The 18,551-nt window shown below is 33.5% G+C and overlaps 1 protein-coding gene and 1 long non-coding RNA gene across 2 annotated transcripts; both read left to right on the top strand.

Annotated features, from left to right (window-relative positions):
• On the top strand, positions 10,836 to 16,807 carry LOC107630814 (myosin-11). Its single transcript, XM_016334059.2, has 9 exons — positions 10,836 to 11,358; positions 11,449 to 11,649; positions 11,752 to 11,874; positions 11,985 to 12,022; positions 12,115 to 12,244; positions 12,516 to 15,476; positions 15,620 to 15,757; positions 15,972 to 16,069; positions 16,183 to 16,807. The coding sequence occupies exons 1-9, from the start codon at positions 11,281 to 11,283 to the stop codon at positions 16,430 to 16,432; spliced, it is 4,017 nt and encodes a 1,338-aa protein (XP_016189545.1). The 5' UTR covers positions 10,836 to 11,280; the 3' UTR covers positions 16,433 to 16,807.
• On the top strand, positions 17,070 to 18,025 carry LOC107634580. The gene is made up of 3 exons (XR_001618994.2): positions 17,070 to 17,150; positions 17,279 to 17,509; positions 17,668 to 18,025. It is a non-coding gene; the product is annotated as an uncharacterized LOC107634580 (long non-coding RNA).

Below are 18,551 nucleotides of genomic sequence, written 5' to 3'. Positions count from 1 at the left end.
TTACGTTGCGATACCTTTTTATTATTTTTAATTTGTCCTTAATCAGTAATTAATTAGATGATGTTCTATCTTGCCTCTTTGAAAGAGCCCTCGATTCACTGATTGAATTGACAACAAGAGTCATGATTTAGCCTTTTATTAATTCGTTATACCAACGTGGCCACATTGTAATTTGTTGTTTCTAAATGCAGATGATGCTTACAATTTAATCACACGAATGTCACAATGATGTTGAGTTTTGATGCATAATACGTAGTCTGAGAGATTAAATTCATATTTCATACCATCTTTAATATGTAGTATCGCCATAGAGGTAGGAAAGTAGAATTTTTCTGGTGCTTAAGTTATAGCCTTGTCTTCCTATGCTAGTATGAGATAGTTGCAACAAAAATTAAACTGGTGTAGAAGAACCAAAACCTTCTACACTTATAAAAGGTATGACAGTAACGTACAAAGATGATAAGTGGTTGTTTTGAAGACATTTTCTGTCAACTGGTAACGTTGTAAAAGATGGACAAAAATGGCTATTTTGGTAGATGAATTTCAAAATTAAAAAATATGAACCCGATAACAACTAATAATTAAATTATTCACACTTATTGGATATAATTACTCTAATCGACCACTTGTCATTTTTCTGGGTTGCCACTGCATTTCTATAGATGTATAAAAGGTTTAGGTTCTTTTTAAATCAAAGCAATTACCAAAATTAAATGATGGTAACGTTGTGAGCCCATTGGATTTAAGTCATTTAACAAATGAAAGCATTAAATATTCCATGCTTAAAATATTTTTATTAATTTGATGAGATTATATAAATGTAAGAACCTAGGTGCTGCAAATGGAATTTTCTCTTTAGCCAAAGCCTAAACCCTGTGTATTGTTGCACGCATTTCCGCGTGAGAAGCAGGCTCGCAAAAGACAAGGGCTGACGAAATTGTTGACAAAATTATGAGAAACAGAAATAAAACATGAAGCAGAAATAAAGAAAAGGTTTCTTTTTGCATTGGTCAACAAAAAAATATCTCCCCCTTCCTAGGCAGGTAGGTACTATGTACCCGAGACTTGACTTGAGAGTAAGCAGTTTAAATAAAAACATGGTACCAAGGCCCATGGTATCTCCACCTCATTATGTTCCATTCTTTTCTTCTCGTCACTTAACAACCACCTTCGTATTTAGCTCTTGCTCTTCTCTTCCAAATCCATCTTCTTCATTTCCACAACAAACAAAAACATTTAAAAGGAATGGATGTATTTATTTCAGAAGAGTACGTGGCAAAGCGAAGAATGGAGAAGAAGGCGGCGAAAGCAGTCTCCAATTCACATAATAGGAACATCAAGGAAGCTTCTTCCAACGATAACAACAACAACAACAATATCAGCAACGCTTTCTTCCTCTCTAATTCTAATTCTAATTCTATTGGCGCAGACAATCATCATCTTGTTTTCACTTGCTTCTCTGCTTAACGAACCTACATTCCCCTCATACTAACTATTTGCTGTATCATTTCGGAAAGCAATGATGAATGATGCTTAACCACATTACTTACTTCATCTTGCTAATCCTACACCATTCCTCTGCTCTTTATTTTTTATTTATTTATTTTTTTTTCCCTTTTTGTAAGATCGCAGATTCCCAGTATTTTAGAGAAGCAATTTTAAGATTTGATCTGCTACCTTCACCACACTGAAAACGACAACTAGAAAATTAGGGCTAACCCCCGTTTTGCACTCGCTTGTAAAACATTGTTCAGACAAAGTGGATATTTTTGGTCTTCAAGTGGATTTCTTGACCCAAAAAGAGTGTATACTTCGGCCCAGTAATAGCCCACTATCAATGTTCGTTTTAAAAAAACTAGTTGTTTATTGCTACTCACTGGGCCCAAACTAATGAAATATTCACTCTACGATACCAAAAATTTAATTAAATAAATAGACGGAAACTAGTAAGAAAGTGAAAGGCTAGGAAGGCATTCATGAGTTATTATTATATAGTTTTTTTTTTATAACAAGAGTTAAATTTTGACTAATCACCGTGGAAAGGGATTTACATAGTCATTTAATTAAATTCATATATTTAATCATTTTTAGTTAATATATTCAAAAGTTGCCAATAAATAATAGTTCAAATGGCAGTCTCCCCATACTCAATTAAAAGGTTGCGGATTCGAGTCTTCTATTTTTGATAAAAAAAAATATATATATATATTAAGAACAAAATTTATATATATATATATTCAAAAGTTATTTATTTTTAATAAATTTGCAAAGTATATTTTTTCTTAATTTTTGTAATTTTTTAAAAATATTTCTAATTTAATAATAATAATAATAATAATTTGAAGATATGGTATTATATTTTGATGTGTGACTGGCATTGTGACTAGCTCAGTGGCTCCCAATGTATGGCTTGAACGTGAAGTCATATCATAAAATGTAAGAATTGAACGATCCAAATGTTTTAGTGTTTTACAATGTTCTCGACCCCATCATCACCTTTGCAATTTCTCATAGTTGTCACTTAATTTTGTAGTGTGATATATAACTGATAAAGATGGAGCAACAAAGGCGTAGAGACGTAGGGTTTCTTTCATCACGTGAGGCCTCTAAACCTTTGGCTGTATAGCACATGACCTTTCAATTTTTTTCCCCCTTCATTATTGCTCTTTTATTTTAGCATATATTCTCCCATGCTCTCTCTCATTCGCCCCCTTTTCAAATTTCAGCGCCATAAGGTGTAGTGTTACTTACTGTTTGGTTTCCAATTTGTAAAAAAAGCAAGGTGTACCAACAACAAACATATCACAGGGTGTGTGAGCGTGATGCGCCATATGAGATCAGTCTTATTAAGGGACCCCATTTATAAAGAACCAACATTGCCCCTCTTAATAGCAAGTTGACATGTCTTGTGAGCTATTTTGGTGTGCTGGATGTGTTGAATCATACAAAAAATTTAATTATTTTGTACTGAAATTCATTTTATCACTTTTAAATTTTAATTTCTACTTTATGTCGTTTTTATTCTCCAAATTTAGCATTTAAATTCTTATTCTTTATTCAGATAATAGTATTGTTTGATCTTAGATGATAAATGAGAGATGATTAGTAGACAAATTTCACGTGAGCACCTTCATCTGATGGGTTTCACTTTCATGTCTATCATGTGTCTGAGGGAGCACGTCATTCTTCCAAGTGCACCCTTTCCTTTATTATAGCTCTCTCCTTCAGCCTTTTGTCTTTGTCCAACTGAAAATTAAAGCCTGGAACTATCATCATGTTTAAAGAGGTTTGCTTTGAATATTGTTTCATTCAACTTATGATCAGTAACTTATTTAGTAAAGACACTAGAAGATTTCACATCCCCATTGTTGTCACGTTTGCTTATAGTTATAGAGATAAAGTGAAAGATATAAGATTAACTAAGCCAAATTCATGTGATCCATCAATAATAATATAATCTCAATAAAATAAAGCTAGCCAGCTACTTAGTTCTCGGACCACATCTAAGGCACACAGATATTTTTCCCCCCTTTCTTCTAAAGTGCCACTGCCAGGTATTACCTATTATATATTTTTTTCTTGTTCCCCTAATTAATCAAGTGGGCCTTTAATAATTGAGAATTATAGGAATGGAGGAAGAAGGGGATCAAACTTGTGGTTGATGATTACTTAATTTGGACAGATCAGAGTGGATATGCATACATGATACATGCAAGAGAGTAGGTACCATCAAAGAAAGGAGCAAGTCAATTATTTTTCATTTTTATATGTGAAATTAAACTTCTATAATTGTCTCCCTCAATTAAGATCTAGGCTCAATTCCTGAGAACTAAGAAGGCAGAATAGAATGCTTGTTTCGAAAGCAAAGGATGCAATCAAGACATGTATATGCTACTACAGTCAATGATTCTCCATGACCGTATCTTAGCATATGAGTATAGACACATTTATTTATTTATTTTAAAAAAGAGAGAAACAGTTTCACATGGAACAGAACTGTATTCTGCATATTCTCTGCAAACACTTAGCTTTAGAACTGGCTAGCTCTAGCTATATTATTATGATACATTAAGTGTGTTCTTCTTCTGCATATATTTCATTCCATTTTTAATACTAATTAATTTCTAGCGTGACAGTGAAAATACCTTTACTAACTTGGCCATGTTGACAAAGATCTGTGACATACATGATGAGTTATAATAAAAGGTACCACTTAATTTCCCTAGTTGATATTGGTGTATTACCTAAACTAAGAACATCAATTATATATAATAATGATAACATGAAGTCCTAAGCTTTTCCTTCTCCAAATTAGTTCGCATGTATGTTCAGTTAGATCCTAAGTAGTAATAGTTGAATTGATGAGTTAGATGGAGGAAAACCATTTATTTGCTGATTGATTTCAGAAGATCATTGCCTAATAATAAACCTTAAAAGGTTTCAATTTGTAATTTAATTCGGTGGAGATTAAAATACTAAGACGCGAACCGACGAATTTCAATACCATGATCCAATCTTAGTAATAATTTGTATGAAAAAGCCAAAAGTGGAAATCATAATAATGAGCAACGTGGATAAAAGGGTCCCTCCACTCGTTGAAAATGTCGAACGGGACCAAGTGATGATGCTCTGCTAAAAAAAACATCATCATAAACTAGCACGCATCTTCTATGTCTTCTATGGTTCCCACACTTTACTATGTACTTTGAATTAAACTAATCTTAATCGTAAATTAACAATCCCTGTCACGGTTGGTTAGTGCTTTAGGCTTAATCTGTAGACAAGCTCAAAGATTTACCATGACGTTACTTCTTAAGAAGTTGTCGGATTAGATCTTTGAAACTCACTTAAAGGAAGTTGGGGACCTAATTTAATTGTTGATGTAACACCACGCCAATGGTTAATTATTTTGTTATTAAAGGAATTTTAAGCTCTTCTTTAATAGGGGTGTTTTAGAGATTATTAGAGTTTAATTTCATTTGATCGCGACGTGCACATTTCTAATATACAGAAATTATTTAAAAAAGAAACCAGAATTAATATTTTTCTTCCTTTGTGTTCGATTAATCCAATAAATCTTGATAATTCGAAAAAATACTAAAAATTATTAAAAATTATTTTTTTAGGTTAGTAGTTAGTCATCAATTTTAAAAATATGAACTAAAATATATTGTTAAATTACTAAACTAAAAAAATTAAGTTGATAATTAAAAATAATTATTAAAAATAATAAATTTTAATAGTTTTCTCATTAATCTCATATACATGTAGAAGATTATTATTTATTAATATGCTCCTTTAATACCTTGGGAATATTTTGGTTAATTTGACATTAATATACCATCAACCGAGCAACCAACCTTTTGGATTAATGCAGCAGGGGAAAAAGAATAATGTATTGAAACAGAGTATTTTGTTGTTTTAATAATAGGGTAGATGGCAATTGCTAATATAATAGAACATATATTAACATAAATCAGTATAAGTAAGTGATAGTTAAATTAAAAATGGGGATGCCATAATTAATTGGTAATTTGGTATGTGGCCCTAAAGAATGAATATACATGAATTTGATTACCAGAAGAGGGTAAGCACTAGAGCACCCAGTGGCTTGTGTGATTTGATGGCTTCCATTTCATCATCAATGTGATGCTATCATTGCTATGCTATGCTATACACACACACATGTAAAGGTAAAATTGGGGACTTTGATAGACACACTGTGCCATAGATGGATGGACCCAAGTAAAAAGTATCTGAATGGTTAGGTTTGGTAGTTGAAATAATATAGTTATAATAATATTTTGAAGGGTGGACTTTCAGACTTTGTTCACCACAACAGGCTCATTTGTGGCTGTAATAGGCCACATTGCTCCCTGCATTATTGGGACTACTACACACATGAATGTGCACAGTAGTGACAGTATCCCTTAAAATATATATAAAAAAAAGAAAAGAAAATATGACTAATATAACATAAAGAGAAATAATTGAAATCTTAATTTAATTAAATAATAATAAAAAAATAAATTTTGTTGTTCATGTAACCTTGTTACTTTTTTAATCCGAGTGATGCAGGAGGCAAGGAGTGAATTACTAAGCCCAACTTAATTAACACTGCACATGGCCAGCTTTAAAAGCCAAGTAAATTCAAAGGCATTGGCATTGAATGAAGGGTAAGGCGACTTCTGTCATATTAATCACTCTACTATTGTTGAGTGTTGTATTGTGCTCTCTTTAATTTGGCCCTCCATATACAACTTCTCTTACTGTCTTTTAAAAGCATGGAATCTTCACGATTATTTTCCCTTAACACCGTTGGTGTGTTTTATACTTTTATATATTATGACTGGTTGGTCTCATTCATGTGTAGCATATATTTACGACCATGTACAACTACTACTAGTAGTATATACTTGGAGAATGTGTCCCTTCGTACACATTGAGGTATATATGATTATATTCATATATTTTTATTATTATTTAATTTGTGGGCCCTAGAAGAAGTGAGCAACTCCGTCCTTGGTTATATGAAGAAATTTACATTGTCCAACCACCTTAACATATTATAGTATAGGAGTATCACACACCTCAACTACTACTAATGCCTATAGTTAATTTAATATAGTCGTCTATCTTCTTACAATGCCCTTAGTTTCAATTTAATGCTCAAGTTTGGTGCCCAAGAAATACCATTGACTATCGACTGCACAGGCAGAAGCCAGTTTTGATTACTTGTATACTCCAGTATTTACTCACTTGAGCATTTTTTAGATACCTCGATCCCTTAAATTGATGAAATAAATGCATGTGATGGGTAACAGCTAGTTACGAATTGTCATTATGCAGTAAAAATCACATATTTTAATTTAGAGTTGATTACGTGTGTTTAGGGTCCTATATTAGAATTGGAATTTGCTGTTGTTAAGATGTCATTTTCGTAATATTGGAAAAGGAGCACGGAATTATGGACCGTTTGAGCTTTTCAATTTTTATTTTTCCCCTAAACTAATAAATAATTATATGTTCACAATTCACATACCCTATCTTATCCTAAGCTTCGCATCGATAGCCTCTCACCACTCAGATTATATTTTCAGCCGTTTTAGCCAAGCTATTTGATTTTGTATTCCAAATACTCTTATTGAATAAAAAGATTATTGAAAAATATGATGCGAAATTAAAAATACAAAAGATACTGTAGTCGTTATAAGAATTTTAATTAATACGATATAGAAAACGTTAGAAAGGTGAGAGCCGTGAAAGGTGGATTGCTTATTATGATAAATTCTTGGGAAAGGGGGCAGTGGTTGTCTAATTGAGCAAGAAATTAAAAAGGAAGAAGCGAAGAAAAATACAGAAAACTACATTCATTAGTGGGGTCCTCTTAATTCAAGTATCCGATATCATGATAATGAGACTCTAAATGGAATCCAATAATAGTGAGTGAAAAATAATGTAATATGCGGCTAATTTTTTTTATTATGGAAATAGAAGTGGTGATATACCTTAACATTGTAATTTTTAGTGTTTTTTAAAATTGTGGAAGTACACAAATCGGAGGGTCCGATTTCTGTACCTTAAATTTTTTTTACCACAAATCAGACGGTCCGATTTGTGTACCTCCCACAAATCGGACGGTCCGATTTGTGTACCTCTACAAATCGGACGATCCGATTTGTGTACCTCTAGAAATCGGACGGTCCGATTTCTGTACCTCTCGATTTCTGCTTCTCTAATTAAACTATTCCACATTTGAATATAATACCTCAATAATCCACATTTTAAAAAAACATCACTACCATTCCAATATTAAAAATAAAAAGTTCGTAATATGCATCATATTATTATAATTGTGTGTGTTGAATACGGATTCACATTGAATTAAAGTATACACTTTTTCATAAAAGCGCCTTCATAGAGGTTTGCAATATAATAATAATGTTGATCGTTGAGATAAACTAAGGACAATTTGTTAAGGATGGAATTAGATGATTTAACATATATTAATGGTGGGTAAAAATTCAAATACAGTTAATTTTTTGTGAAGTTGATAGTTGAGAATCGTTAGATGATAATTTAATTAAATTTATCAACTTATTTAACGATTCTCAACTATCAATTTCACATAAAATTAATTATATTTGAGTTTTTATCTTAATTATATTATTCGATTGTACTATAACTCAGACTCACTTATTATGAAGCTGTATTTTAAGTCGGTTGGTCAGTCTGTTGCTTAGAAACAATGTTTAATTCTAGTCTCCTTATACATACAAATTTTTTTGGCAATTAAATCTAACTAAATTGGCCCAAATTTAATAAAAACTACTTTCATTACAAGCAACGTGTTCACACGCGCGCTTCACTAACACAAACATCGTGTTCCTTCTTTTTTTTTGCATGTTTTTTCTCTATCGTCATTCTTTTATTGCTGCTATTATTGCTGCATTTTTTCTTTTCTTCATTTTCTTCCTAATAATTTTGCAACATTAATTTTTCTTTTTTTTTTATTTTATTCCTCATACAACAAGAAGAATTATGAAAAATGAAATAAGAAGAAGATGATGAAGAAGAAGTAGCAGAAGATGAAGAAGAGGAAGAGTTTTGAATTATACAGAACTTATCAAAATAAAAATATACCAAAATTTCTTAATAATAACACATATTTCTCCAAAATTTTGCTATAAAAGCACAAAAATATCTTTTTTAATACTGTATTTTTTCTTTTTTTTCTTCTTTCTTTCTTTTTTTAGTTGATTGAATGTAGGTTCATCCTCTTTCTAGTAATTTTGTAGCATTATGTGTTTTTTCTTCTTCTTTATTTGATTTTTTTTATTCTTGTTAAGAGAGTAAAACAAGAAGAGACTTGAGAAGGTAAAACAAGAAAAAAAAAGATGAACAAGAAAAAAAAGAAGATAATGATGATGAAAAAGAAAAAGAAGCAGCAGAAGATGAGGAGGAAAAAGATGAATAGTTTTAAATTATACAGAACTTATTAGAATAAAAATATATCAAAATTTCTTAACAATAATATATAAATTTCTTAATTTGTACACCGAAATTTTGTTAAAGTATAAAAATGTCTTATTTAATGCTGCATTTTTTTTATTTTTTGTTGTTTTACATTTAATAAGAAGACAATTATGATGATAATAATAATGATGATAAATGAGGAGGAGGAAGAAAAGGAAAGAGGAGATCGAAAAAATTCAAATGAAAAAAGAAAGAGAAGAAGAAGATGGAGGTGGTGGTATTGACGACGACGATAATGAAAGAGAAAGATGAGAAAAAAGAATGAGAAGAAGATGACGATGAAGAGATCATAGAGAACGAAGAGAATACAAAGAAGAGAAGGAAGAGAATGCAGAGAACGCAAAGAAAGAATAGAATGTAGAGATGGCAGAAAATATTGAAAAAATTCGAAAAAAAAGTAAAATTCGCATAAAAAAGCAGTTATATATATTCGTGTATTAAGTTAAAAGTTTGTTAAGAATAATAGCGCATGTAGGTGTATTAAGTGATAGTAACTAGTTTTTTATTTTGATATTGAATTTATAACAATATTTTTTAACAATATGTAAAATTTAGTATTTTTTTTATATGAAGATCACAAATCTAACTTTTCGATTTATAAAATTTAACTTTTTAAAAATTTTTAAAATATAAAATTAATCCTCTAATTTGTGAACTTTAATTTTTTTAAACACAAAAACCAACCCCTGATTTGTGAATTTTCAAAATTTAAATTCAACTTCTCTCAAATCGAATCATTAGGGTCTTCTTCCTCCAATCCGGTGTTTTTTATTTGTGTTTTAAAATTTAAAAAAAAAAAAATCGACTTCATATTGATTAGAAACACACAAGTTTTAAGAGAATCATATCAAAAAATGAGACCCATAATAATTTGGTTGGTTAGATGACTTAAATATAAAGATTTATTTTTTTTTAATTTTGTGGTGCTAATATTTGTACGGCCACGTGGCACGTGCCATTTTCCTCTTGAGCTTAGACGCCGACGCATGTTTTTTTCTACTTTCTACTAATACACCATGCTCAGAATCAGACACTCCAATTGTCTCGCCATAAAATCAATCTCAACGCACTACATTCGCGTTACTGACTATATTCTCCCAAAGATTTGTTTAAATACAAATTTTAATAATTAATTATATTCGCTGCATAAATAGTTTGTATCAACGTCACCCCTCTCATCTCTCATAAATATAGTTTGTGCCTATGATAAATGTACCATAATGGTACATTATTTTTTTGACGCCAGTGAAAAAAAATAAAAGTTTATTGAGAATTAGAGATTAGACAGAATACAAATAAAGAAAAAATTAAAATTAAAATTTTTAAAAGAATTTAAACTATTTATTTTTAGTTGTTTTTATAAAAGAAAAGAATTTAATTCTTTAGTAAATTTTAATTTCTAGCCTTCTAAATCGGTTAATTTTTTTGGATATGGGATAAAAATGAGTGTAATCCTTTAATATTAAAAGTTATGGTGTTTTACAAAATTTTGGGGCTATAGAATTCGCAATTTTTTTTAATTTTTAAAGACAATACACAAATTGCGTATTGTATTATTTTAATATTAAATTTGCAATACGTATTGTATTATTTTAATATTAAATTACAATATACTGTCTGCTTATTGTAAATACACAGTTTACGTATTGTCAGTACAATACGTATTTTGTATATTGTGCTTGCACAGAACAGCGTCCCATAACACTGTAAAACTCTATTTTTTGTAACATTAACGTAAAATTCTCTTCATTCTTCCATATTAAAATAAAAAATCCTTCTAAATCAGCTCTAAAAAACGATCTGACAGATGCAGGAGGGTAGCTTCGCTTTTGCGTGCTGGAGTCTCGAGAGAAAGGAAAAAAGAATTGACATCAACAGACAAACACACTATTCATTCCAATATTCAGCAGCCTACTGCGATCAAAAACACTTACATCAGATCTACCGTTTCATTCTCTCTCTCTCTCTCTCTCTTCACATCTCAACGTTCAAGCTATTGTCATCACTCCTCAACTACTACTTCTAAACTCTCTCTCTCTCTCGTCACCTTCCTCTGTTTCGATTTGGAAGTTGGAACCGTTCAGCATTTTTGTCTCCATTCACTTCTCCGTCGTCCGTAACGGTCATTTTACTCGGGGCGGGACACCGGAGCATCGCTTGATGACGTAGTTTTCCGAAGGCCAAAATCCACGGGGAGCTACCACTAGCAAACCTGGGTTTTGGACTCATACTGAGGCTAGGAAGATGTTCAGGCCTGCAAGATGGAGAACCGACAAGAACAAGGTCAAAGCTGTTTTCAAGCTCCAATTCCATGTGACTCAGGTACATTAAATTTCTTTCCCCTTCACTTCACTTGAGTCATCTTTCTCCCTCTCAATGTAGAATTAAATCACTGTGTGTTTGTTCGTTCAGATGCTGCAATCTGGAGTGGATGCATTGGTGCTCTCTATAGTCCCTGTAGACATTGGAAAAGCAACAGCAAGATTAGACAAAGCTTCCGTTAATGGTGGAATTTGTAGATGGGACAATCCTGTCTATGAAACTGTCAAGTTTGTTCAGGACTCCAAGACTGGAAAATTCACTGAGAGAATCTATTACTTTGTGCTCTCCACTGTATGAATTCCTCTCTTGATCACTCGCTTTTTATTGTTGTGGTTCGTAATGTCAGAATGTGATTGTGATCTACGATTCTGTGTTTCTATCTTTTTGATGTAGGGGTTATCCAAAGCTAGCACCATTGGTGAAGTTTCTATAGACTTTGCAGATTATGCTGAGGCTACAAAGCCTTCCTCTGTCTCTCTTCCCTTCAAGAATTCTCGTTGTGATGCTGTTTTGCATGTTAGTCTTTGGTCCTTTACTCTCTACCGTTTTCAAATTTTTGCTTTTACAGTGATACAATTTAATGCAAGATTTTTGCCACTAGTTCTGATTTCTTGCTTAATGGACAGGTATCAATTCAGAGACTACAAGAAAACAATGATAAAAGGTATAAGAGTTTATCAATTTAACATGGTTATTTCATTTCATACTCTTAAGGTTATAGAGTTTGCTTATTTTGACTTCGATTAATAATTGCAGAGAGGAAGAAGAATGCGAAGATGGAAAAATAAAACATGATGCTAATAATAATAATAATAATAATAAGAGTTTGAGAACCTATTTAACCAATGGACATGCAGATGAAAGCACCAGAAGTGATACATCTGAAGTAAGGTTTCATTTCACTTGCTGGGACTAGGAATCATTTTTGTTTGTTTTCTATATCCCAATCCATAAGATCATTTTCTGAACAATCTTTCTTTGAAGGTTATAAAGGGGATTTTCATCTGTGTACAAGTTAACACATTTTTTCTTTCTAAACTGCAAATTTTTCTAACTATATAAATTCTATGCAAACTTAACAATTTTCCTTTGCTTATTCTGAAAAGTTAAAAAAGTTGTATGGTGATAAATAAAATTACTCTTCTGATGTTTCACAGGACGTTTCTGCCAAATCAAACACCAGAGGAGCTGAATTGAGTGCTGATTGTAGGACTTCTAGTGGATCTGACTTAACATTGTCAAGTTCTGAGGGCAGCGGTGGGCTTGATACACCTCGAGAACACGGAGTAAGAAATGCTAGCATCCAACCCAACACAAATGGTTTTGTTTCTCCTCCAGGGCACCCTCAGGACCCTCAAAATCCTGCTGCAAATGCTACAGTGTATGATGTGCAACAGAGACCACAATGGGGCTGGTTAGCTGCTTCAGAACATGGTTTGAGTACAGACGATTCAACAAATGATTCTCAGGATGCCCTACCAAAGGAAGGGTCCCAACCAGCAGCTGATATGGAAATTGAAAGGCTCAAAGCTGAACTTACTGCCATTGCCAGGCAGAAGGATATGTCAGACTTGGAACTACAGACTCTCAAGAAACAAATCATAAAGGAAAGCAAAAGGGGACAGGACCTCTCAAAGGAAATCATGAGCTTGAAGGAGGAAAGAGATGCACTCAAAGCAGAATGTCAGAATCTCAAGTCTTTTCACAAAAGAATGGAAGAGGCTAAAGCAAGCACCAAGTCACTATTGGATACTGGAGACCTTCGCACTCTTGTTGAGGAAATTAGACAAGAACTGAGTTATGAGAAGGACCTTAATGCAAATCTTCGATTACAGTTAAACAAGACGCAAGAATCAAATGCTGAACTTGTTCTCGCTGTGCAGGACCTGGATGAAATGTTAGAGCAGAAAAATAAGGAAATATATAATCTTTCCAATAACCATGAACCGAATAAGAACTCTCATGCGATGGGGAGAAAAAGTTTAAAATATGAAACAGAAGATGATGAAGATCAGAAAGAATTGGAAGAGCTGGCTAGGGAGCACAGCGATGCCAAGGAGACTTACTTACTTGAGCAAAAAATTTTAGATCTGTATGGCGAAATAGAGTTGTATAAGAGAGACAAAGATGAGTTAGAGATGCAGATGGAGCAGCTTGCACTAGACTATGAGATATTGAAACAGGAAAACCATGACATAGCATACAAGCTGGAACAGAACCAACTGCAAGAACAGTTGAAAATACAATATGAATGCTCATCTCCTCCTCCTGCTATAGAGGGGATCGAAAGCCACACTGAGAGTCTGGAGAATCAATTCAAGAATCAGTCAGAAGAATTGTCAAATTCTATGGCTACTATCAAGGAACTTGAAGCCCAAGTCTGCAAGTTAGAGGCACAAGTCAGCAAGTTAGAGGAGGAAATGGAGAAACAGGCCCATGGGTTTGAATCTGATCTAGATGCTCTGATACGTGACAAAGCTGAGCAGGAGCAAAGAGCCATCCAAGCTGAGGAGGCTTTGCGTAAGAGCAGGAGCATAGAAAGCCATATCAAAAGTCTGGAAAGTCAACTTATGAAAGAGTCAGAAGAATTGTCAAATTCCCTGGCTACTATCAAGATACTTGAAGCCCAAATCAGCAGGTTAGAGGAGCAACTAGAGAAACAAGCTGATGAGTTTGAGGTTGATCTAGATGCTGTGACACGTGACAAAATCGAGCAGGAGCAAAGAGCCATCCAAGCTGAGGAAGCTTTGCAAAATGTCATGAGCACTGTCGAGAGTTTGGAAAATCAACTTATGAAACAATCAGATGAATTGTCGAATTCTCAGGCTACTATCAAGGTACGTGAAGCCCAAATTAGCCGGTTAGAGGAGAAAATGGAGAAACAGGCCCGTGGGTTTGAAGCTGAGCTTGATACTGTGATGTGTAACAAAGTTGAGCAGGAGCAAAGAGCCATCAATGCTGAGGAAGCCTTGCAAGAGAGCAGGAGCACTGAACGTTGTATCGAGGTTCTGGAAAATCAACTTAAGAAACAATCAGAAGAATTGTCAGATTCTCTGGCTATTATCAAGGTACTCGAAACCCAAATCAGCAGGTTAGAGGAGGAAATGGAGAAACAAGCTCATGGATTTGAAACTGATCTAGATGCTGTGACACGTGACAAGATTGAGCAGGAGCAAAGAGCTATCCGAGCTGAGGAAATTTTGCGTAAGACAAGGCTTAGAAATGCTAATACTGCTGAGCGGCTTCAAGAAGAATTCAAAAGGCTCTCAGTGCAAATGGCCTCTACATTTGATGCAAATGAGAAGGCTACCATGAGAGCAATGAAAGAAGCTAGCGAACTTCGTGCCAGAAAAAGACTGGTGGAACAAATGCTGCATAAAGTCAAAGAAGAGCTTCACTCTGTCAAAGGTGATTATGAGGTAAAACTGATTGAGCTTTCCAATCAAATTGATGTCATGACAGTCAAAATACAACAGATGTCGTTGGAAATTGAGGAGAAGTCCAAGCAGCTTGAAAATCAGAAGAATCATGATGAACAAGTTAGTAGTGATTTCCCTGAGGAAATGCAGAATCTAAAAGCTGAGAATGAAAGGCTTAAAGCAGAGATTTCATGCTTCTCAGAGCACTTAGTACAACAAGAAACTTTGAGAACGGAACTGGAAGCTATGAAGAAATCAGTTGAAGAATCTGAGACTCTGTTGCAGAGAAAGACCGTGGAAAGAAATGAGCTGGTGATTACAATTGTTTTATTGAAGGAGGAGGCAGAACAGCTGCTTGATGAATTAAGTAAAATGAGGGATCTCAAAAATGAAAAAGAAACAGTGGGTAGTAGAGACTTGCAGTCAGAGTTAGAAGAACTTAGGGCTCAATATGATGCCTTGAAACGTTCTCTTTCTGAGGATGAGGCTGAGATAGAAAAATTAAGAAAAGAAATTTTCCAGCTAAAGGGTGAACTGAAGAAGAAGGATGATGCATTAGCCAACAATGAGAAGGATAGGAATGGACACACACAACTTTCTGATGGAGCTAAAACCAGTCCAAAGAACAAAAAATCTGCTCCAAATTCTCAAAATTCAAAAGAAATGGCAAGCCTCAGAGAGAAAGTAAAAATGCTCGAGGTAACTTTGAGAAAAATTCCTGATACCCTTATTTTTTCCATGGATATTGTTATCTACTGGTCATCATTTTCCAATTCCTCGCATTTTCTTAGAATAAAACTATTTGCAGTGGGGCATATAAACAGAGAATTTTGTATTTCTAGGCCCTGATAAAGTCAAAGGAAACTGCATTGGAAACGTCAACTTCCTCTTTTCTGGAGAAGGAAAGGGAACTGCAGTCCAAAATTGAGGAACTGGAGGACAAGGTGGAGGAATTCAGTCAGAGCATTGCACTGCAAACGGTATATTGATTACAAACACAGAGCAACAATTGAGCAATTTGACAATATTAAAGAAAAATTTCAGCCTTTAATTATCAACTATAGTCTTATTTATGATCTGTCTTAGTAGATGAAAGTTTCTTCACATTGTTGTCTGGTATCTGGATTAAGCTTTAATCAAATTGCTGATTTCTAACGGTAACGAATTGTATACATTGGCGCGCGCTTCAACCAGGTTGTCGAGGATAAGTGTGTTACAGTTGAGCCTCCTAATGATTCTGCATGTGTGTCTGGACAAAACGGTGCTGCTGCTGCGTTGTCATTATCCAAGAGGTCTGACTGATTTCTCACTTTTCCTTTAATACCCTTTCCTTTACCTTGTTAATTGTTAGTACTAGTCTTGCAACTGAATTGTGTAATTGTTGATCATTTTCTTGTCATGGCAGCGATGCAAATTCCTCAGAGAAAGAAGCAGATATGTCCAGAGTGGATAATGGGGATGGCAACCTTTGCAGCGACATGTTAACCGAATTATTGTTGTTGAAGGAAAGAAACAAATCGATGGAAAATGAGCTGAAAGAGATTCAAGAAAGATACTCCGAAATGAGTCTAAAGTTTGCAGAGGTAGAAGGTGAAAGACAGAAGCTTGTTATGACTGTACGGTATCTCAAGAATTCACGCAAGGGTGGTCAGTGACCTATTGTTCCTATCCAGATATCTTGAGGGCCTCCACTGTATAGTTACAACATATCACAGCAAAAGAGAAGACAAAAAACAGTTAAAATAAATAAGTTAATGTGTATATTGGCAACATAATATGTATCTCTTTTCCCTTTTTTATAGTTTTTTTTTTTCTTTTCTTTTGGGGTGGGAGGTTTAACTCTTGATGTGTTCCACATAAGGGCACCATTTTAGAGTTATCAGGTACTTTGTAATGGCAAGAGTGTGAGTTAGTTAACAAATAGAATGTTGAGCAGTTCTTTGATTGTTTCTTTTTCTTTGCGTTTATATTCATATTCTTTTATTGTATCCTTTCATTGTTTAATATAAATGAGAAGTTCTTTCATTGCATATTTAATTTGTACTCATTTTCTGACATGTATATTTACAGATACATTTTTACTTTTTACACAATTAAACCTTAGTAATATAACCGAAATTCCAACTTAATTGCACACTTGATATAATAATTCTCTCGATATATATTTCGATTCATAGATATCAAAGAAAGGGAGAGGATGTTTTAAAAGCAAGGGGACAAGATATTGAGTGGTGGACCAAAGAGAGCAAGTCAAGGCAAATGAGTCTACAGCAAACAAGAGTAGAGCGGTGATGGTGAGATCTATTTATTTCCTGTTATCGTTTTTCTTTTTTGATCTGAAATTTTAAATTTATGTAAGATGCTGTGAGCAAAGTAAATCTGTTCTTTCTTTCTCTCTTATTATTCTTTTTTTTTCTCCAGATAACGATTATTTTTACTTTTGCTGTTATTATCATGGTGTGTTTTACGATTTACACTTTGTAATTATTATCGTCTTTCAGGAAAAAAGCTCCATACCAAGCAAAGAACATAACGGTGGAGTTTGTAGTGTTTATCTATGTGGTTGTGGTGAATACGGAGGAGGAAGTGATGGAAAAGAGTAGGTCGGTGGAAAGAACTTAGCGGCGGCCACAGAGAGCACATGCAACGACAATAGGAAAGCAGAAAGCGCAGTAGTAAGACAACAAGAACAGAGCGGTGACATCTATATGCAGCCAGAACAAATTTGCATGGTTATTCATTTATTTTTGTGTGTTTTTAATTAATTAATTAGATTAATTATGTGTATGATTATTATTATTATTATTTGTTTACTATGCAAATTTAATTTTTCAAAAATTAAATTTTGAATTGTAAGTTGATTAAAAAAAATTCATTTGTATATATTCAGTTTCATTATATGGTATCCCGATGATAAGGACACTGAGGTTGCTGGCAGCACAGCTACTGGAGGCGGTGCTCCTACTTCAGTTTTACGTGAACATAAAAGAGGTGTTGAATCTGATTTTACCTTTTTTGAATTGTGCAATTGATTGATTTTTATGATTGAAACTTTTGTGCGGTTTATGCTAATGATTTGAAATGTGCATATTGAGTTTCAGTAAGATTTGTGATGCGTGAACATCTTGTACCTATTTTCCCTTAATTTTTAGTCATTTTTAGTTAGAATTTATTAAGTTTTATTATATTTTAGTGCAAAAATCCTCTTTGGTTGTTACTTTGAGTTGTTTTAGTATTTTTATGATTTCAGGTGAAATTCGGAGCAATTTGGCAGAGTTTTGTGCTAAAAGGAAATTATTTGAAGCTGCCTCTCTGGGCGCGCGCCAACAAGCCTCAACAAAATAGAACACTTCTGCCTCTTTGGGAGCTAAATGCCCAACTGGCGTTTAGCGCCAGGCAATCCGAGCCAAGCCCACATCAATGAAGTATCTTTAAGTCAATTTAGCTTTTTTTAGTTATCTTTTATTTTATTTTTGTAATTTTTATTTACAAATAATATCTTTTAGTTTTAGGATTTAATATTTTATTTTAGTTTTAAATCAAATTAGGTTAGATATAAAAGGGAAAAGATTCACCTTTTAAGGGAATCATCGGACTTCCGCACTTTCACACTTTTCAGAACCCTTATTTTCTCTGTAAGTCATGAGCCACTAAACCTCCTTGGTTAAGGTTAGGAGCTCTGTTTATTTCTATGGATTAAGACTATTGCTTTTCTATTTTAATTAATGTATTGGTTCAGTTTCAATGATTACTTTCATTCTTCATTTTATGAAT

Source organism: Arachis ipaensis, chromosome B03 (genome assembly GCF_000816755.2).
Source record: "Arachis ipaensis cultivar K30076 chromosome B03, Araip1.1, whole genome shotgun sequence".
NCBI classification, from domain to species: Eukaryota; Viridiplantae; Streptophyta; class Magnoliopsida; order Fabales; family Fabaceae; genus Arachis; species Arachis ipaensis.
The sequence above is the reverse complement of the archived record's forward strand: the minus strand, read 5'-3'. Positions and strand labels throughout refer to the sequence as shown.

What these genes read in the sequence shown, in the direction of transcription:
- LOC107630814 (XM_016334059.2), top strand. Translation starts at nt 11,281, where the DNA reads ATGTTCAGGCCTGCAAGATGGAGAACCGACAAGAACAAGGTCAAAGCT. An exon ending in GTTGTGATGCTGTTTTGCAT is followed by an intron (nt 11,875 to 11,984) that starts GTTAGTCTTTGG and finishes CTTAATGGACAG; the next exon opens with GTATCAATTCAGAGACTACA. An exon ending in AGAAAGTAAAAATGCTCGAG is followed by an intron (nt 15,477 to 15,619) that starts GTAACTTTGAGA and finishes TTGTATTTCTAG; the next exon opens with GCCCTGATAAAGTCAAAGGA.